Source organism: Tachypleus tridentatus, chromosome 10 (assembly GCF_004210375.1).
Source record: "Tachypleus tridentatus isolate NWPU-2018 chromosome 10, ASM421037v1, whole genome shotgun sequence".
Taxonomy (NCBI): domain Eukaryota; kingdom Metazoa; phylum Arthropoda; class Merostomata; order Xiphosura; family Limulidae; genus Tachypleus; species Tachypleus tridentatus.
Window position 1 is genome coordinate 191,816,158 of NC_134834.1, and position 21,411 is coordinate 191,837,568.

The 21,411-nt window shown below is 32.2% G+C and overlaps 1 protein-coding gene across 1 annotated transcript; it reads left to right on the forward strand.

Annotated features, from left to right (window-relative positions):
* The first annotated feature begins 8,022 nt into the window (after positions 1–8,022).
* Positions 8,023–18,997, forward strand: LOC143227849 (uncharacterized protein C1orf50 homolog). Its single transcript, XM_076459172.1, has 4 exons — positions 8,023–8,232; positions 9,562–9,680; positions 11,617–11,835; positions 16,695–18,997. Exons 1-4 carry the CDS (start codon positions 8,202–8,204, stop codon positions 16,893–16,895), a joined length of 570 nt encoding a protein of 189 aa, XP_076315287.1. The 5' UTR covers positions 8,023–8,201; the 3' UTR covers positions 16,896–18,997.
* Positions 18,998–21,411: the final 2,414 nt, after the last annotated feature.

The following is a 21,411-nucleotide window of genomic DNA, read 5'->3' on the forward strand; positions in this document are numbered from 1 at the left end:
AGTAATTGTATCACTTCTGTCACACCAATTATGTGGGGGCGTTATAACGTCACTATCAATCCTACTATTTGTTGGTAAAAGAGTAGCCCAAGAGTTGGCGGTGGTTGGTGATGACTAAGTGCTTTCCCTCTATTCTTACACTGCTAAATTAGGGACAGCTAGCACAGATAGCCCTCGAGTAGCTTTGTGCAAAATTAAAAAAAAAAATCTAGCTTTGTGCTTAAGTACAAGCAAACAAATATTCCTGCATTTGTGCTGAAGAGATTGAAATCTAGATTATTCCACCATTTTAGTAAAAAGAAAAATCGCTATTGGATACTACAACAATTTTAATTTTGTACAAACGTATTTGAATCAGTTTTCGTACGTTTTAACATAATTTGTTAAAGGCGATGGAATGCACTTCTAACTTTTTTTTTTAACCAAACAGCGCATTGTTACAAAAAAAAAAAAAGACAAAATTAATTTAGTGTTCTTCAAATCTGTTTCGCAATTAACATTGAATTTACCAAAAAAAAGTGAGGGGAATATGTAATATAATGTCCTCAAACTTCGATTTCTTATCTTAAAACGCCAGTACGATCGTGAGAAAGTAGGACATAGATCAAGCGGTACCTCAAGGCCAGTAACTGTGCCTGCTACAGAAAGGAAGACACTTAAAAAAAAAAGAACAGCAACAAAAACACGGTAAAGACTACGGAGAAACACAATCGCTAACTTCCGTGTAATTTCAATGTTTCGTGAAACGACCATGTTTTTACAAATACGTTATAGAATTTTAAGACGTAAAGGGTCCCTAAGACGTTAAGACGTAAATTGATGTTTCTAATTACTTTAATTTGCGAGTCATACTTCACGGTCTTATAATTTATCTTTTTTTTTTTCAATTTTGACGAATAATGACCTGAATTTGGTCATAACGTATATATAAAAAAAATCCTTTCATGACGTGGAGTTGACCTTAGACGCTGACGTCACAAAAAGAATGACATGCTGATTTCTGAGTGTGATGAAGGGTAATGTGGTGTATGACAAGACTTGTGTATTCAGCAGTGAATTAGAAAGAAAAAAAATACTGTCCTCACTTGTAAAATAACCTACTTTCTAAATTTTCTGCAGCATTTTGGCGCCATGAACATGACCTACAAGATTTTGGTATACAATTTTTAGAAGAGAAGATATATATGGGTATATAGACATATAGGCATGAATTTGTACAGACTATATCCTAGTATGACTTCCTGTCTATCCATTCAAATGTTTCATCAATCAACTTGATAATTTATCGAATTGTAATTTCAGTACTTTTTAGACGTATAATTAAGACGTAGTTTTCATTTCTTTGGAAAAGTGTGTGTGTGTTTTTCTTATAGCAAAGCCACGTTGGGCTATCTGCTGAGCCCACCGAAGGGAATTGAACTCCTGATTTTAGCGTTGTAAATCCGTAGACTTACCACTGTACTAGCGTAGGGGGGCTATTTGGAAAAGAACTAGGTCACTTTTGTAACGTATTTTATATCTGTATAGTAGAAATTACATGATATTGTAGCGTATTTTATTTCTGTAAAGTGGAACTGACACACTCTAGTGGCGTATTTTATTCCTATGGTTTGGCCGTACTACCTGTCCATACCAGGCCATCGCGCAAGTTTAATGCATTGTTTTCATTAACTGAAAGTTCAGTGATTGATGAAAACCTTTAGTTGCACGAGGACCACCTATTCATGACTATTTCTATTATCCTTCATTTCAAATGCATTGTTTTCCTAATTCTTTCCTTCTTCATTTATGAGTACCCTGTAGTAACCCTAACTACATATAATACTACATGTAGTATTTATGTGATTGTGCAGTTACAAGTTTCGATATTTAATTTTAACTGGTCTTGTTCCTTTAGTCTTTTGATTAATTTTTGCTCTAAAAATACTTCTGGAAAGTTTATATTTAAACTGACTAAATACATGGAGAAAGAGAGAGAAAAAACACGACAAAACAGCGTAATTTTTATTTTCGATTCCGTTATTTTCAAACAGTCACCATAGAATATTCATGGCTAATTTGTTTCCTGTATAGCACAAACCGTATTTGACCTTTCTTTCTCACGCATGCCAGTACTATCCGCGTGGTCTATTGACTTAATTTTCTTTTGTCCAAGTACAGGGTCGTAATTTAACTATTACTACGTAGTGGAACAGTGATCATCATCCGTCAATTGTAACCGTAATGATGTGCTTTTTAAAGATTTCGTTATTGATAGAAAATTCAAAACCAGCAGCGCGCGGAGAGAAGGAAGGAGTTCTTTGGGACGGCAAAGGAAGCACCTGCTCTCTTTCCCTCCTGGTGACAATGATGCATGCGTTAAAACGCGGTAAATCAGATAATCAAACTGCGGGTTCCCATCTTTATTATCCGCCTATATCATAATTATCAGTACATTAACTGTGTTTTATTTGGAAGGATATGTGTGTGTGTGTGTTTTTCTTTCAGTAAAGTCACATTGAGCTATCCTCTGAGCCCACAGACGGGAATCGAACACCTTGATTTTAGTGTTGTAAATCCGTAGACTTACCGCTGTACTAGCGACGGGGGTGGCGGAAGGATGTCAAAGAACTGTGATTGCTTGTTGTTTTTTTTCTTAATTTCGCGCAAAGCTACGCGAGGGTTACCTGCGCTAGCCATCCCTAATTTAGCAGTGTAAGACTAGAGGGAAGGCAGCTAGTCATCACCACCCACCGCCAACTCTTGGGCTACGCGTTTACTAACGAATAGTGGGATTGACCGTTAACCGTCACATCATAACGCCCCCACAGCTGAAAGGGAAAGTATCTATGGTGTGTCGGAGATTCAAACCCGCGACCCTCAGATTACGACTCGAACTCCTTAATCCACCTGGCCATGCAGGGGCCCCTGTGATTGCTGACCTTCAGTAACAATAAAATAGCCGTCCTACTTCTTTTTTCGTCAAATGTCACGAAATCTATAAAAAAATAAGTATTTAAAGCAATTAATTAGAAATATATTTTTCAAAGTCATATTTTCTTCACTGAAACTGACGTGTCAGTTAGGAAGTTAAAGTAATCCTTACCATAATCTTTATCAGTAAATCCTTCAAATTAGGACGTTATAAAGAAAGGAGAAAACACGTGATATATAAGTCAACCCTAATTATTAATAACCATTTTCCACGGGTAGTGAAACCCGGTTTCTAGGGTTGTAAGTCTACATACAAACCGCTGTACTACCAGCTAGAAACAAACAAAAGCAGCCATATATATCACTGGTCTTCTTTCAATGAAAAGCTTAAAGTTATTTATTTTTATTGGGATTTTATGAATCATGTAAGACTGAGATATTTCATTAAAGCAAATAAAATGGTACAGTACGATTGTTTCATTCTTATCATTATGTTTAGTTTGGTTTGGTTTGAATATCGCGCAAAACTACATAAGGATTATTTGCACTAGCTGTCCCTAATTTAGCAATATAAAACTAGAGGGAAGGCAGCTAGTCATCACCACCCACCGCCAACTCTTGAGCTAATCTTTTACCAACGAATAGTGGAATTGACCGTCACAATATAACGCCCCCACGGCTGAAAGGGCGAGCTTATTTGGAGCAACAAGGATTCAAATCCGCGAATTACGAGTCGAGTGCCTTAACCACCTGGCCAAGCCATGCCATGTGTGTTTTTCTTATAGCAAAGCCACATCGGGCTATCTGCTGAGCCCACCGAGGAGAATCGAACCCTTGATTTTAGCATTGTAAATCCATAAACATACCGCTGTACTAGCGGGGGGAAGCCGGGCCTATATGATTAGTACTAAATATATTTGACGAGATGTCAGTGAATTTTCAATCCCGTTTTATGAGAATTAATTCTTAAGATGGCGCCACAATGCAGATGAATCACCGTTCAAAATGTTAACGTTCGATGTTCAAATGAACAAAAATATTTGAGCGTTCAATCTGAATAATAGTCATTGAATTTATTTTTTCTTATTATCATGAAACTTGTTCATTTATACAAAAGTTTTAAAATCTTAAGTTCTTGGAGAATTATAACTGAAAACTACATTCATTTAACCTTACCATATCGGCACAGTAAAGTTTACGTATCATATACAGATGGGACAGAAAGAAGGAAATGCTTGAAAATGTAGTATTATGATTTTGAATCTTGAGTCATTTTGAATACAAATACACACAACGTAATATTTTGAGTTAAAAGAAAGAAATTTTAATACGTAAGTTGTGACTATATGTATATATAACATATAAAAGTAGTCACTCTGTAGCTTGACTTGGATTTACCGCTTTTTACGACCCTGCTATCAATGCTTTTTAGCGCATTTTTCTAAATTATTTAAGAACCAAACTATTCGAGAAAAGACAGAGTTGTGAACCTGACGATAACAGAAGAAGGTCGAAACGTTGTTTGCTCCTCTACGTAGAGTTTTCTCTATCCATACCAGCCGTTTTTACACATATATAAGCACCTCTAATATATCAATTAATTAAAAAAATTACTGCTTTTTATTTGTTAGTTTTTGTACTAAACAGTTAAATTACTCAATATAATGTACTGTGTGCATCACACACGTAGTGATAATGTAAAAACAAATAGGTGTTTGAGGCTTGAATATTTCTTAAACTTTATTAATAATACTGAAGTGTGTGTTTTCTTTTAGCAAAGCCACATCGGGCTACCTGCTGAGCCCACAGAGGGGAATTGAACCCCTGATTTTAGCGTTGTATATCCAAAGACATACCGCTGTACTAGCAAGGGGCGATAATACTGAAATGAATTCATAGATGACATTACAGAATTATTAGTTTTATAGTTTTACACATATGTTGTATTCGATAAATAAAACGCATTAAAACTAACACACATATATAAACAATTTCAAATATTTATTTGAACTGTAAAACTTTTTACATTATTATCGCATGATTAAATTGGTTCTAATAACAGAATATCTTGGATTTTTCTAGATCAGTATAAAAAAAGAACGGTGCATTTATTGTCTCAATCAGCCTGTATAAGTTACGTTGTCTTATTTACTGTGATAATTAATAATTAGAAGATATATTGAAAGATATGGACTTCTGTTATTTATATTTAAAAATGCATTTGTTGTTTCTCATCGTTAAATTAATTCCATAATTTACCAAGACAGCTTACCAATGATTCAATATGTATAATTTGTGATAGAATAAAACAAAGAAATAAAGCCTTAGAACCTATGTTATATATGTATATATGAGGTGTATAAATAAGTTAATATCGATATTATAATCAAAAGACTGTATTCGTATATGTTTCAAACCTTACTTGATAGTTTAGTTATCACGTTGGGCGAAAAATCTGATAATGTTGCAATTGAGTTCATTTTGTTTCTCTCTTCTTGTGGTGTATAGGTTAAGATATACATAATACTTGGTGGATTTTTTAAAGAAGTTAATTTAAAGTACATTTTTATTAGAGTACAAAACTTTAATTTAATTCTTATTAAATCTATTTAATTCTAATCAGTCTATTATAGCTACTATATAATCATAGAAACAAATATCTTTAAGACTTTCCACAAAGTTTTTATTTTGCTGTGACCTATTGGGTGGTATTTTTTTTGTTGATGTTGTCTTCTTTTTGATTAACGACCCCTCATGGCCAGGTGATCAGGGCACTCGACTCGTAATATGAGGGTCGCAGGCTTGAATCCCCATCGCACCAAATATACTCGCCCTTTCAGCCGTAGGGGCGTTATAATTTAACGGCCAATCCCACTATTAGTTGGTAAAACAGTAGCCCAAAAGTTTGCGGTGGGTGGGGATGACTAGCTGCCTTCCCTCTAGTTTTATTCTGCTGAATAAAGAACGGTTAACGCACATACGAGTAGCCCTCGTGTAGCTTAGTTCGAAATCCAAAAATCAAAACTAACTCCTTTATCAACTGCGAGTTTAAGTTTTTTCTCAATCACACTGAAATGTTAAATATAATTATAAGCTTCCAAGAGGTTAATAGATTTACGTCTAAGTTGGTATAAGTTCGAAGTGCTATGACGGAAAATGTTTAAGCAATATTTGACATCAGTAATTTATAAATTATACGAAAGCAGTGTTTTCAAAAGCTTGAGTCGCGGCGAGTTACTAGAAGTTTCGAGCAGATCAAAGTAATTGTGCTATGGGTCACGATTTTGTCAGTTAGAAAAGTTTAGGAATCACTTAAACCACTTAAAAAATTAACATAAGTTCGGCTTAGCACGTAAAATTTAATAACTGATTAAACAATTACCAACATTAGCAAAAATAATGTTTCATTCTTAAAAAAACTTTCAGAAAATACCTTCTACTTTAACCAGTGAACTTGTAATAAAATTAACACTTTCACACATGTACGAGGTCTGTTAAAAAAATACGCGGACTGACGTCATAAAACAAAATGTACTTTATTTAGAAGTTACAGGTCTGGGACCCCTTCAAAGTACTCTCCTCCCCAACGCACACACTTATCCCAACGGACGGTGTTTCCACTTGTTGAAACAGTCCTGGTACGCTTCTTTTGTAATGTACTCCAGCTCCTTCGTCGCATTTGCCTTAATCTCGGGAATCGTCTCAAATCTTCTTCCTTTCAAGGGTCTTTTGAGTTTGGGGAACAAGAAAAAATCGCAAGGAGCAAGGTCAGGTGAGTAGGGGGAGTGGGGAAGGACAGTGATCGAGTGTTTGGCCAAAAACTCACGAGTTCTGAGGGCTAAATTCCGCAGCAACGCGGTGCATCTTCAATTTTTCGGTCAAAATCTCGTAACAAGATCCAACTGATATCCCACACTCTTCAGCAAGCTCCCTGACAGTCAAACGACGATTTGCCCGCACCAGGGTGTTGATTTTGTCGACGCGTGGGTTGTCAGTTGACGTGAAAGGACGTTCAGGACGCTCATCATCTTCAATGGACTGTCGACCATCCTTAAAACGTTCATGCCACTTGAAACATGCCGTACGCTTCATAGCAAAATCACCGTAAGCCGTGTTAAGCATAGCAAAAGTTTCAGTCGCAGATTTTCCAAGTTTAACACAAAATTTCACAGCAAGTCGTTGCTCCTTCAGGTCATTCATTCTGAAATTCGCCAAGCGAAAAAATCGCACTTCACTTAAAACCGCGTAGCTAATACACAAATAAAGATATCTGCAATCGGGAAATGGCGTCGTAATCAGCTGATCTGTGCGAACCTAGCGACACCAAGCGGATTCCCCTGGAACCAACTGGAGCCGCGCAATTCAAACAGTCCGCGTATTTTTTGAACAGCCCTCGTATATGGGTTTTCTTTGTTCATGTGAGATTAAACTAAAGGGCGCACTTTTAAATAAATTTTATACTTATAATAATGCAGTAGCATATCCACTATTTAATCCAGGAGGAACTGTACATCTGAGAAAGCTCAGTGCAGCAGACATGGGAGTTAATATAAGTCTGTAGGGGAGCGCGATACATGCTCTTTCAACGAAGTCTATAGCGGGCTGAGTTCTAGACGCCAATGAATTTTACACTTTAAAACCCCTAAAAACAATATGAAACGTCAATATTTTATTAATTTAAGTTTTTAAATTGTTCATTATTTATTAGCTACAGAAAATCACCTTAATTAATTTGGAGAACGATAAAGAAACGCCCCCTCGCTCGTTTAAGCACACAAACCAAAATCTACCAGCATCAATGTATTATATTTATAAAACAAAAACATTATATATAGAATAGTCTAGTTTGTCATGCATAACTAGCAATTGTGTACTATGTTATAATTTAGAACTTTGGAAGTTAGTCGAAAGCAATTTACGTTGGCATTTTAAAGCTAAAGCAAACACCATCGTTTTCACCGTCTGAATAATATATATCGTTTAAAAATAAACAGAACAATTTAAAATTACAACCACTTTTTCAGTTTCTTTCATTACAATTTATTATTAATATATATTTTGTTTTTATAGTATTTCCTTTGCTCTTTTGTTTTGTCGTTTAATTTTTATATGTGGCAGCACATTCGTTTAACATGTTTGAATTAGATGAAGAGTATTGCGTTACGTGTAGAAAAATTAAACTGCATTCACGTGATTGATTTTAAATTGGAGTTTGTTTTTTTCAAAAAAGAAAAACCAACTTAATATCTTTACACGTAAGAAAAAGTGAGAATACTTAGTCGTATAAAATGGAAATCTCAAATACTGAAAACCAGAAAGGTTTGAATCTACTCTTTAATCTAAATTTAATTATAATGATAACAATAAACAGCTAAACTGAAGCGAAGAAAACAATTACAGTAACAGGACATAAAAGTTTAACCACTACTAACGTTACATTACCTCATATTGAATCTCAAAGTTTAAGTTCTAAGCTTACTTTCAACCTTTGCATGTAATTGTATCATAATAATATGTACCGTTACTTAGGTAACATTACTAATAACAGTAATGTGGTGCTTACAAGTTCCAGTTACTCTTATTTGCGTGTAAAAAGCAATACTTCATGCTTTTAAAATCTTAATAATAAAAGCATATGTACGGTAGGCCACATTTAATACAACAGATTAACAGTTTAGTATTATTTATATAAATATAAAAGTACTGTGTTTGTTCATGTAGTTATTTTACAAGGTGTGGATGGATTTTAATCAAAATTGGTATGAAGGTTCGTTAAACAAATACAGGGGTTCATACACATTTTCAGTTTTGTATTCTGTGTTTTTTATGGGTATTTCAGCATTTTTTTTTACCACTACATCACCACATGTGAGTGTATCTTCAAATTTGTTATGTAGATTTATTGTGTCCATTGGGAAATGCATACAGATTTTCAGTTTTGCATTTTACTTCTCCCCCTGTTAATAGATCTTCACCAAATTTGGCATAAAGGTTTGTTGGGTTCATGCAGAGATTTTTGCAGTTTCACAGTTTGCATTTTGCACAATTACATATGAAGGAAGCAACTTTTCATACCATAATATAACCAATCATTAATCATGAATTTAAGTAACTTCTGAATAGGGTGCAGATACTCCTACTAGAACATAAATAAATGAATACATGGTATTTCATTTCCTCAGCATATCAACACACATCATACTAATATAATAATACACAAAAAGTATAAAATAGATAGGATGTTTAAAAACATAATTTATTAGTTACTTTTTTAAAATTAGTAGTAAAATAACATTAAAAGATATTTCTTTTCAAATCGGTTGTCAAACTCAACATGATTAGGACAGTTCAAGAGAGATCATAAATTTTGGTGAATGTGTGGGGAATTGGGGATGGAGAGAGGTAGATTTGTGTTTGATGAAATAAATGGGGCAGCCATGATGGACCAAGGGGCTTCTTGTTGCACCTCAGATGTTATATTATTCTTGTACATTTAGGCCTTTCCTAGTGTTTTTACAGCCCATGCTGGCTGGACTATGACACAATTTTCTTTTCTTTAAAGATAACAGTAATATTAGTAGTTCAGCTGAGAGACAAAAAAGTAAACATCAACATTAGTGACACTTGTTTGTGCATCTTTTTTGCCAGTTGCTGTGAATTTGGTGGAAACTGCACAAAATTTTGGTGGTGCTCGACTTGTAGAGTGTTCACAGTCATCAGCCAAGCCTCATCTAGATCTTGTGGAACTAGCTCAACAGATACAGACAGTAAGTGGAAAGCTGTAAAGGTATCTAACAAAATGGAACTAATTATTTTTGTGTTTTAGTCTTACCGTCTGCATTTCAGTTCATGCATGCTGTAACTGTATTAAACACTTGTAATTTTTGTACTTACAAGTATAAAACGTTTATACTCTTAAGCAGTACTGATTTTTTTTTTATTGTTAAAGATTAATTATGAGCTTATGTTAGTAAAATGTTAATTACATGCAAATTTAGAGAAAATGGCCTATGTTTTTTTAAAAAAATTAATAGAAACTGTTTTAAATTATAATTTATTTTTAATGATTTTTGAAAAGTAAAACCTAGTGTATGTGCATAAGTTTTATGCTTTTATGTTTTTGTACAATAACTATTCATAAATTTATAGTCAGAACTGTAGTAGAACATTTCTTTATATACCTTCAACTAGAATTTTATTATTATTTGATTAATGGAATATTGGATTATGTGTTTGTCTGACCACACAGGAAAAATGAAATAGTTGGTAACATACATTAGTATTGTATTGCAGACATAATATGGTCATTTGATAGTCTTGAAATTTAAAATATTATTTACGAGTTATATAGATTTTTTTTACCTGCTTTTAGAATTTCTATTGTTAGTTAATTAAGTCTCATTGCTAATTTTAAGTTGTCTCGGTAGTTTTGTTAGTTTTTTCACAACTTTTTATTATCAAAATAGTTACATTTTACCCTTAACTAGAACTGATGATTTATTGGGTACAACAACAAGGAGTCAGTTGCAGCTGACAGAGCTGAAAACTATATGTGTGTTGTTTACAAACTACTTAATATTTTGTCACTTGAAAGCAGCCCCTTGCTGGTATAATGGTAAGTCTACAGATTTACAATACTAAAATTAGGGGTTTGATTCCCCTCTGAGGAGTCAGTAGATAGCCCGATGTGACTTTGTTATAAGAAAACACACACACACACTTGAAAGCATGAGAATTTGAACAACAATAAATAAAGAAATTGAAACAGTGATTTACATAAAGCCATTAAAAGCAGTTTTGTGATCGCCTGATAAATTGTAAACAATTAACATTTTAACAGCCGTGCTTTAACACATGCAGATTAATTGCCATGAAATAACCTTAGTCAAGTGTTAATCTTAAGAAGCTTTTGACTGAGTTTAATTTTATTCATATTCAGTACAATAAATGACATTTTTGCCAACAAATGTTTAACTTTGTCAGATATAAAAGACTGTTTAGTGTAGGTAGTATTATAAAATAACTTATTTTGTTTGTAATTCATTATTGTTGAAGCTATCCAAATATTATGTCAAAGAAAAGTTACAAAACATAAAATTAACTGTCATGAGAGTGAGTGACCTAATTGTTGTTATGTTAGAATGAAATGAACAGTTTGAAAGAGATAAGGAGAATAACTTGTCTTGTCAAAGAGTGTTCTAAATTAATTGAACCCACCTGTGTGGACTTTGAAAAAAGGCAGATGATTATTGGAAGTTCAGGATCCAACAGTTGCACATAAGTGAATTATACATGGATTCTATGGAGATAAAAATAGCTCAGCTACCAGCTGAATTCTAAGGTAATTGAATTGGACTAAGTGGAATTTTGATAAGAAGAAAAGAACTGTTTAGTTTTTAAGATTTAGTAACAATCTACAAAGCATAGAGTTTTTGTACATACATTTAGTTTGTTTCAAACACACACACACACACACGTATATACTTATAGTTTTAAAAACAAGTGGAGTTTGTGCTGTTCATACATTTTAAAGTTCATCCCCAACATGTCACAGACACCTACTGTATAAGAATTTTTAACCCAACACTCATACATTTATATTATATACACTACTAAAAAAGTAGTGTCTGATATGATTTTAAGCACTCTCTCATTCTGATTCACATGAAGTGTATGATGATTGTATTTTAATTTTTTTAACAGGCTGACAATTTCACTAAAGCCAATGCCTGTAGCAAGTTAAGTGTTATTGCAGAACAAGTAAGGTTCTTACAAGAGCAAGCAAGAAAAGTATTGGAAGAAGCTAAGAATAACTCTGATCTTCATCACGTAGCTTGTAATTTTCGCAAAATACCTGGCAGTGTTTATTATTTGTATCAAAGGTCCTCTGGTCATCGATATTTTTCAATGATTAGTCCTGAAGTAAGTGTGTTTTTTTTTTGTTTTTTTTAGCTAATATTAACTTATGGTAGACAATGAGAATAGTGTGTGTGTGTGTAGATATAAATATAAATATCAACAGATCTGATAATATATGACTGGCCAAAACTGACCATTTATATCACTGGTTGCTACAAATTACATCCCCTCTTTTTTTTTTTTTTTAATTTACAAGCAAAAAAAAAATTGTAAGTTATACTATCTAACCATTCTTGTAATTTATACTATTTTACCATTCTAGTGTTAAAATTTCAAATCCTGTTTTTATTAAGTTTAGTAGACTTAGCTGAACAGATACAAAGTCAACTCTCAGTAACAATGTTTGTAATAATAATAAACTTTCACCTCCATATTCAGAGGCTCATTGCATCATGAGTTGTTTTTTTCTTTACAACTGGGAATATTTTGTACAAACCATTATGTGTAAATAACACAAATCTCTTGAATGAATCTTTGAATGTGGCCTGCATAACTTTCTGCAAAATGAAAATCCAAATTAATTTATTATCCTATTACTTTAATTATATATTTCCACCATGTACTTTTAGGGGCTAATCAAAATAAATTCATTTTGCAAAACCAAAAGAGGGCATGTATATCTTTACTAAGTAACTTATTAGATTAATCTACAAATGCAAGCTTAAAGCCATTGTTGTGTTTAAATTTTTCTTTATGTCAGGGAACAATGTCAGAAAATTAAAAACTTAGGTAACTAGAATCATTAAAGCAATTATGCCAACATGAGATTTGTTTATTAAATATTTGCTTGAAAAGTTCACAATAGAATGATTGTAGGGCTATTATATAATACTGGGCTGTCAGAGATATTTAGTTAAAATATCAAAATTAAGTAAGGTCCAGAGATGGTTATGTGGTTAATTATTTTCACATGATTTAAACTTGTAAGATTACTTAGTGTTATGAAGAAAACTGCAGTTGTAATTACTGATACCTTGCCTTATAGTTTTATTTTATGATATTTCTTAGCTGCTCTGCATTTGAATATATTATGCAAGTCTTTGTTTATGTAATTACTGTGCCTTTCTGTGAACATGATTGTTCTAGTTCTCTTTGAATGCAAGTTTCCCAATGGAACAGTGGAAAGTGTACAGAATTAGTGCTAAAATCCAGGGTTTGATCCCCCATGGTTGGCACAGTTAGATAGTCCAGTGTAAGTTTGCTTTAAAAAACAAACTAAATGTAATTTCTCTGTAGCTTTCTTATGTGTATGTGATTCTACACTATAGTCCTTTTGGTATGTGACTACTTTGTAGCTAAACTGCTGGCCAAAATCTTAAGGCCAATTAACATAAAGAAAAAATATGCATTTTGCATTGTTAGACACAACCACTTATTTGAGTAGAGCTTTGAAAGATGAAAATAAGAAAAGGGAAAATAAAATAAAAAACGTTTTTAGCATTTAATAGGGAAAATGTGAACCCTATGAAATTAGCCTAAATACTAGCTGGTCAAAAGTTTAAGATAATACCAACAAGAAGTCCTAAACAGGGTAGGAATTGCCCAACAAGAGATCTCAGTAGTGAGTTGCACAGCGGTCATTGCGAATAACTGCAAACATTCGCTTTGGCATGGTTGATATAAGCATTTGCAGAAGACTGGCTGGAATGTTATTCCAAGTGGTGAAGATAGCTTCATGAAGATCATGCACTGTTTAGAATTGATGTCCATTTCTATAGACTTCCCTTGCCATCCACCTCCAAACATTTTCAATGGGGTTCACTTTCATGATGTGGAAGGAGGCGTGGCCTTTGAAGACGTTTACGGTTTTTAAAGCCTTTCTCTTGTAGATACTGTCTTATTGTTCTTGAGCTGCATTCTTCATCCGTAAAGGCCTTAATCTGGTTTGGTGATTGGCCGGTGTCTTGCCGGACAACCTGTCGAATCCTCCTGCTCAACACCGGTGAAATTTTCTTGGGCCGACTACTTGAAATTTTTGTTCTGTATCCCTCAGGTTCTTCTAACAAATTTGCAACAACAGTTTCACTACGCCCAATCTCACCAGTGATGGCACGTTGAGAGAGATCTTGCTTTTGCAGCTCGACAGTTCTGCCACGTTCAAACTCTGTCAACTTTTTAACCTTTGCCATGTTTTTACCCAATCTAACAAGAAGATGTCAGTGAGAGATATTGACAACGCTAATGCTTGAACACAAATAACTAAATTTCATTATGTGTTAACCAATTAATGCTTCGTTTCAGTATGGTCTTAAACTTTAGACCAGCTGGTATTTAGGGTAATTTCATAGTGTTCACACTTTCTCTATTAAATGCTAAAAAATTTTATTTTTATTTTCCCTTTTCTTATTTTCATCTTTCGAAGCTCTACTCAAATAAGTGGCTGAGTCTAACATTGTGAAATGCATATTTTTTCTTTATGTTTATTGACTTTAAGGTTTTGGCCAGCAGTGTATTTAGTATACCAATGTACTCTCTTAATGAATTATCGTGACTGTGTGCTAATTCTGTATGTGATTGCTTTAGCACTGGTTTGTTTGTTTTTTGTGGCTCTTCTCAAACCATAATTTTTAGTGACTGCTGTTTTTGTGTGATTATTTAATTAACTTTGTACTTAACTTAATCTGCTAGTCTTCTTTTGTGCATGACTGTTTTTATACATGACTCAACTTCTAGCTCTTATAAATATAGTGAATAGTTACCTCAGATATTTACCTCAGTTGTGCTTTACTGGTTATTTCCTTTATAAGTGATCTAATCCATTTTTGGAAACCTGATTCCATAGTAGGTGCAGAATATTTACATATCTCCCTTTCATTTTATTAAATATCCTACACCCCTCTATCCTTAATTTTGCCTTATTATGAATACATTACAAGTCTCGTGAAATAGACAAAACTTTATATATCTAGAATTTAAGTTGTTTGGGTCTATGCTTCATGTTATTAACTTTGGTATTATGGATGGGGATCTGTATGATTCCTGTTAGCATTTTAAACATGTGTTTCTAAATTATTTATGTACCACATTTTTTGTGAAATCATGGCTTGTTCGTTATAAGGTTTCTATTAACTTAAAGAACTTTTATCCAAAAACACCATCAGTATTAGTAGAATTAATTCAAATAATTACTATTGAAGTTTCCTGTTTAAAACTTTAAAAAAATTCACTTAAGTTTGGGGATTTCATTAGATTGAATTTTATAACAGGCAAAAACATAAAATTAATATAACATAATATGTGGTAACAGGTGAGAATTGTAACCATGACATTAGGAAGAATAACAGACAATATTATGTCAAATTAAAACTAAATTTTTGACATGGTTGAGCAGAATATTGGAATATAAAAACACACACAAACAGTATTTATTTTAGCATCTGGCAATATAGCTGTAAAAGTGAGCATAAGTGAATAATGTAAGGCACTTTTTAGGGTGGTAATAAACCTGAGAAGATATGCTGAATTTAATCTTGGCTAAGAGAAGTGATTAATATATACTCAAGTTATTAGGGGCAACTCCTCCAAAGGGTATGAATACCAACATTGGTTGGTTGTCCCATCAGTGCATTATGGTAAGACACAACTGTCAGGCATTCCTAAACCCACTCACAGTACCTAGCCAAAATATTTCTCTGTTAGAACTTATGGGAAACTTCATAAATATTCAAGGGAAATAACTTTAAAAAGTGTGTAATTAACCAAAAAAAACAAAAAAACCTTCAGCCCAAAGCTAATTCTCTACATGCAAAAGTGAACATACTTCTCCAGACATGTATATATCTGAAACATTTTTTTCAAATTTACGTGAACTAAAACTGTACATCTTCAAAAACTAAGAGGGAAAAAAAACTTCGTATTTTCTCTGATATTACACATTTACTTATTTTTTTATTAGTTTTCCAAGTAACTGTTCCTCACTTTCTCTGAGAAATAAATATCTATTGAGAGAAAGATGACATAAAGAATAAATGAAGAAATAGAAAGATGACATAAAGAATAAATGAAGAAATAGAAAGATGACAAAGAATAAATGAAGAAATATGTTAATGAGTAATCACTATTAGAAAACAAAATTAGAATAAGAAAAACAAACAAAACAAAATTAGAATTAGAAAAACAAACAAAACAAAATTAGAATTAGAAAAACTAACAAAACAAAATGTTACTATAGAATTAGAAAAACTAACAAAACAAAATGTTACTATAGAATTAGAAAAACAAACAAAACAAAATTAGAATTAGAAAAACAAACAAAACAAAATTAGAATTAGAAAAACAAGCAAAACAAAATTAGAATTAGAAAACCAAACAAAACAAAATTAGAATTAGAAAAACAAGCAAAACAAAATTAGAATTAGAAAACCAAACAAAACAAAATTAGAATTAGAAAACCAAACAAAACAAAATTAGAATTAGAAAACCAAACAAAACAAAATTAGAATTAGAAAAACAAACAAAACAAAATTAGAATTAGAAAAACAAACAAAACAAAATTAGAATTAGAAAAACAAACAAAACAAAATGTTACTATAGAATTAGAAAAACAAACAAAACAAAATGTTACTATAGAATTAGAAAAACTAACAAAACAAAACAAAATTAGAATTAGAAAAACAAACAAAACAAAATTAGAATTAGAAAAACAAACAAAACAAAATTAGAATTAGAAAAACAAGCAAAACAAAATTAGAATTAGAAAAACAAACAAAACAAAATTAGAATTAGAAAAACAAACAAAACAAAATGTTACTATAGAATTAGAAAAACTAACAAAACAAAATTAGAATTAGAAAAACAAACAAAACAAAATGTTACTATAGAATTAGAAAAACTGACAAAACAAAGTGATTTTGTTTCTACAGGAGTGGGGACGTTCTTGTCCTCACAATTTCCTGGGCTCATTCAAACTTGAGCACGACCTTTCATGGACTCCATCTGGTGACATTTCTCGGAAGAGTGAAGAAATGGCAGCCATTGAGAAGATCCTTCATGCTTCAGAGGTGACTAGTAAAAGTACAGTAGCTAATGGGGTTCAGATCAGTATTGAAGTTAGTGAAAAATAGGATTGAAATATCAACTAGAATCAATTTGACAAGACAACGGTCTACTCTGCACATACCAAATCTCAGATAATGTAATTTTCTTACTGTAGGTTGTTATCCATTAGAAGTAGAATAGTCTGTTGTTTTGTTTTGTTATTGGTATATTATTCAATTTTGTGTATTATAGGCTAAATGAACATATTACAACTTAAACTTTTAGTGTTTAAGGTTATAGCTTTTCTATGAATGATTATTTCTCTGGAATTTTCTGTATATATGTAAATCATATTGCTCGAAAAGTAAGACTCATCCTGGAGTGTATGCCTGCCAGATGCTTAATGAAATCCACAAGTAGGTTGAAATTCTCTAAGTGAAGATGGATTATGTTTTACACAGAAGATGACGTACATTTTACAGAGATTTCACAGAAAGCTCATTTATTCTACATTTATTTTAGTACATAGTTCCCAGATTATAAATGGGAATGGAGAAGTGGGCATCGTTATGATCAGAGAAAAAAGGTCAAAGTAATACAGCAAAAGAAAATTTTCTCTGATATTTTGTGTTGCGAGGGAAAAGTCTTGTGAGCTTCCTTCTGTTTAGCTGTATCTACGATTTGTTTATCTAGGAATAGTTTTTGGATCATTTATTAATCAATACGTTTACTAGTTGTAAATTGACAGTAACTGATACAAAAAAATAATTAGAATTTCAACATGAATTAACTTGTTCAGAAAAAGTTCCAGTTTCCAGAAGAACATTAAAAAAGAATATGAAACTATATTTAAAATTCCTTTGTAATACCATCTATATTAGGCATCAGCAAGTATAAACCAAAAAGTACTCCTTTACAGTTTGACAATAATTTTGTTACTGATCATAAAAGAACACTATATAAGATCGTGAATCATTTGTTTCTTGGGAAGAAAGAATTTGAACAGGTTTTGCAGACTTAATTTATTTAATAATCAGTAATTTGTTTATTGGTCATAAAATTGATTAAAGAAAATATATTAATTGTTATGAAAAAGAATCATTATGAATTATGAGTCCTACTGTGACTGAAATTTGAAAGAGAATTGACATATGAGAGAAATCTTTATTTTATATTTTTCTATTATTGTTCCACATGGTTGCCTCCCACAAATAGAGATAACTGTACTTTTCAAAAGATTGTCACTTTTCTAATGTTGTCAGGTGCATTTAATTGAATAGCATTATCTGATCAATATTATAAAATTTAAAAAGTGTTAATTGATGTCTTCCCATTGTTTAAAGTGATAATTAACAGTTAAGATTTCAGTACAACTCAGTGTTCTTTCATTTTTGTGATTAATTATAATAACTTAGTTTTATGCAGCTGCACATTATTTGTTAGAAATTTTAAATGGATATAAATAATAATTGAAGATCTTAGAAAGTTGAGAAAGGTAAATTATGTCACACCAAAATATATAAAAAAAACATTTTATGAAGAATAATGTTAAACAGGTTGAACATTATAATTATTGTTTCTTTTGTAATCATGTACAAAATTACATGTGAATAGTTATATTTAAGCCCTCTCAGGGACGTTGATAGAGGAATTAAATAAAAGTAAAAATGTTGAAATAATAAATAATTAATTATTGGCAGAAAATAACCTAATTTTCAATTCTCACATTAGCATCCAAAAGACTGATGTGGAATTGATTTAAAGTACCTTTTTGTTAAAAATGCAAGTATAAATAGGAAGAGTTAAATTAGTAGACTTCATCTAGTAATAGAAATTCTTAAATATAGAGTTGAGTATCGTTCAAAGAATGATATATACGATTTTTCATTAAAAGAAAATTAATGTGTAAATCAAACAAGACTTGCTCTAAATGCCTTTATAAAAAGAACAAAATTTACTTTGCACTTTTATTTCTTTTTGTTGATATTAAATTTGTAGTTTGTAATTTTATAAAACCATAAAAATCTAGTATGTTTTATATCAAATAGTATAAATGAACATTTTTAAATTTCAAATTTATATTATTTTTTAAAAGAAAATGATAGACTGTTGTTTTGAAAATTTATCAAGTTCATTAAAATGTAGATTGATGAAAACGAACATCTCAATAAAAAATGTTGTAAGTGAATTATTAGAAGTATCACCAGTGGCCTGTTTTTCTATGTTCTCTATATATTTTGGTTTAGTATAATTTTGCTTTAGTGTGAACTCGGCAGACAGCCCGATGTGGCTTTGCTGTAAGAAAAACACGCGCAAAGCTACTCATTAAGGTATCTGCATTGTTTTTTTTCCATATTTTGAACTTTACGATATAACTAGAGGGGATATTTCGTTTCATTTGATAATACACATATTTCAGCATAATATACAAGATATTTGCAACTTTATTCAAAAAATAATTAAAATATTATTGCTTCTGTTTCACTGAACCGATCCCTGAGGTTTCTATAATGCGTATACGATGTTAAAATTGAAACAATCTTAAATTAGTTCAATTCGTTTTTTATGTCTTTTATTCTCTGTACATACTAATGAAACATAGGGCCTAAAGTACATCAGATTTTTCATCAATTGATTGGTAATTATGTTCATTAAAAATATTGATGTTCATAAAAATTTATTCCATGTATAATATGTCATTTGATAATTCATATCAATTACAGAAGACAACATCGTGATAGATGTTCTTTTTAAATACTTTTTCATCACATGACGTCTCGTTCTTATCGAATTGTATATGTCTTGTGGTAATATTTTACACTAACAGTAAGTGTATTGTTATTTGTACTAAAAAGTCAGAGATGAAATGATCGAACGATCTTGCTGATTTTAAGACAATTCTGGATCGGATTGAACATTCCATAACTTTTTTGTGTGTATTGAATAATTACTAGATTATAAATTGCTTTAAAATTTAATACATCTATGTTTAAAAAACAAATCTCGAAAAATAGTAATACGAAATATTTGCGGTTTCAAGATAGATTTTATTTATATTTGGGTTTTTGTAACAAGTGAAGTCATGTTTCTCAGAATAATTTATTGTGATGTTGATTAAATTAATATTATAAAGATCTATGAAAGAAAATTATTATATATCAAACCAATGAAGGCGTTTCAGTGGGTCTCATTTGTTCAAATTAAAGGACCTACATGGAATTTCGCCTAATTGTGACAGTTAAGAAATAACCTACTATTTATTAAATCTGTAAAAGAACTATCGTAGAATAATATATGTAGGAATGAATTTGTTCATTGCCACATCCATGTGTATCTAATTCTGTGTAGGCCTACGTTAGTAATTTTGCTCACGCTATCCGAATAAAATTTTTCTTGTTTCCTTTTTATTTTGCATTTATTTTTTTAATGTGAACGCCACCTGTAACCAACTTTACTCTTCAGTATGATATTATCAGATGAAATAACTTTTACAATATTGTTTAGAAGCGATAGATTGTTGAACTGTAATATAATTGTGTTTGCTAAGTTTTTATCACACGTAAAAATTTGAGAATCTTTTACTTTTGGGCCTGGCATGGCCAAGCGCGTAAGGCGTGCGACTCGTAATCCGAGGGTCGCGGGTTCGCGCCCGTGTCGCGCTAAACATGCTCGCCCTCCCAGCCGTGGGGGCGTATAATGTGACGGTCAATCCTACTATTCGTTGGTAAAAGAGTAGCCCAAGAGTTGGCGGTGGGTTGTGATGACTAGCTGCCTTCCCTCTAGTCTTACACTGCTAAATTAGGGACGGCTAGCACAGTTAGCCCTCGAGTAGCTTTGTGCGAAATTCCAAAAAACAACAACAACAACTTTTACTTTTGTGATTAAAATATTTAACATATTAAAAACGCTGATCACGGAACAGATCTCGTGTACATAAAACATCAACCAGTGAAATAGTAACATACTAGATAAAGCGAATCGTAGGGTACATTAGAAATTACGTTATTCAACAAAACTGAGACACTTTTGTTACTATTAAACAATTAAGTGCTTAATTACCGAAAAAAGTGTCAAATTTCTGTTGGGGGATGTAGAAGGTTTATTTGTTTTGGATTTCGCGCGAAGCTACACGAGGGCTATCTGTACTGGTCGCACCCTTAATTTAACAGTTTAAGATTACAAAGAAGTCAGCTAGTCATCATCACCCACCGTCAACTCATGGGCTACTCTTTAAATGGGTTGATAGTCGTATTATAACGCCCCCACAGCTGAAAGGGCGAATATGTTTAACATGACAGAGAATCAAACCTGCGACTCACAAATTGCGAGTCAGTTAAGCGCCCTAACCACAGGTCCAATGGATGGAGGAGGTTTGTTTGTTTAGAATTAAGCACAAAGCTACACAATGGGTGATCTGTGCTTTGCCCACCACAGGTATCGAAACCTGGTTTTTAGCAGTGTGAGTCCGCAGATATACCACTGTGTCATTGGGGGCATGAATGGAGAAGGAATGGAATTGGGGTTTTAGAAGATAATAGTTTGAGTACTTTTGAATAGGAGAAAGGAAGTGACGTTGGTCTGAGTACTTTGGGATAGGATTAA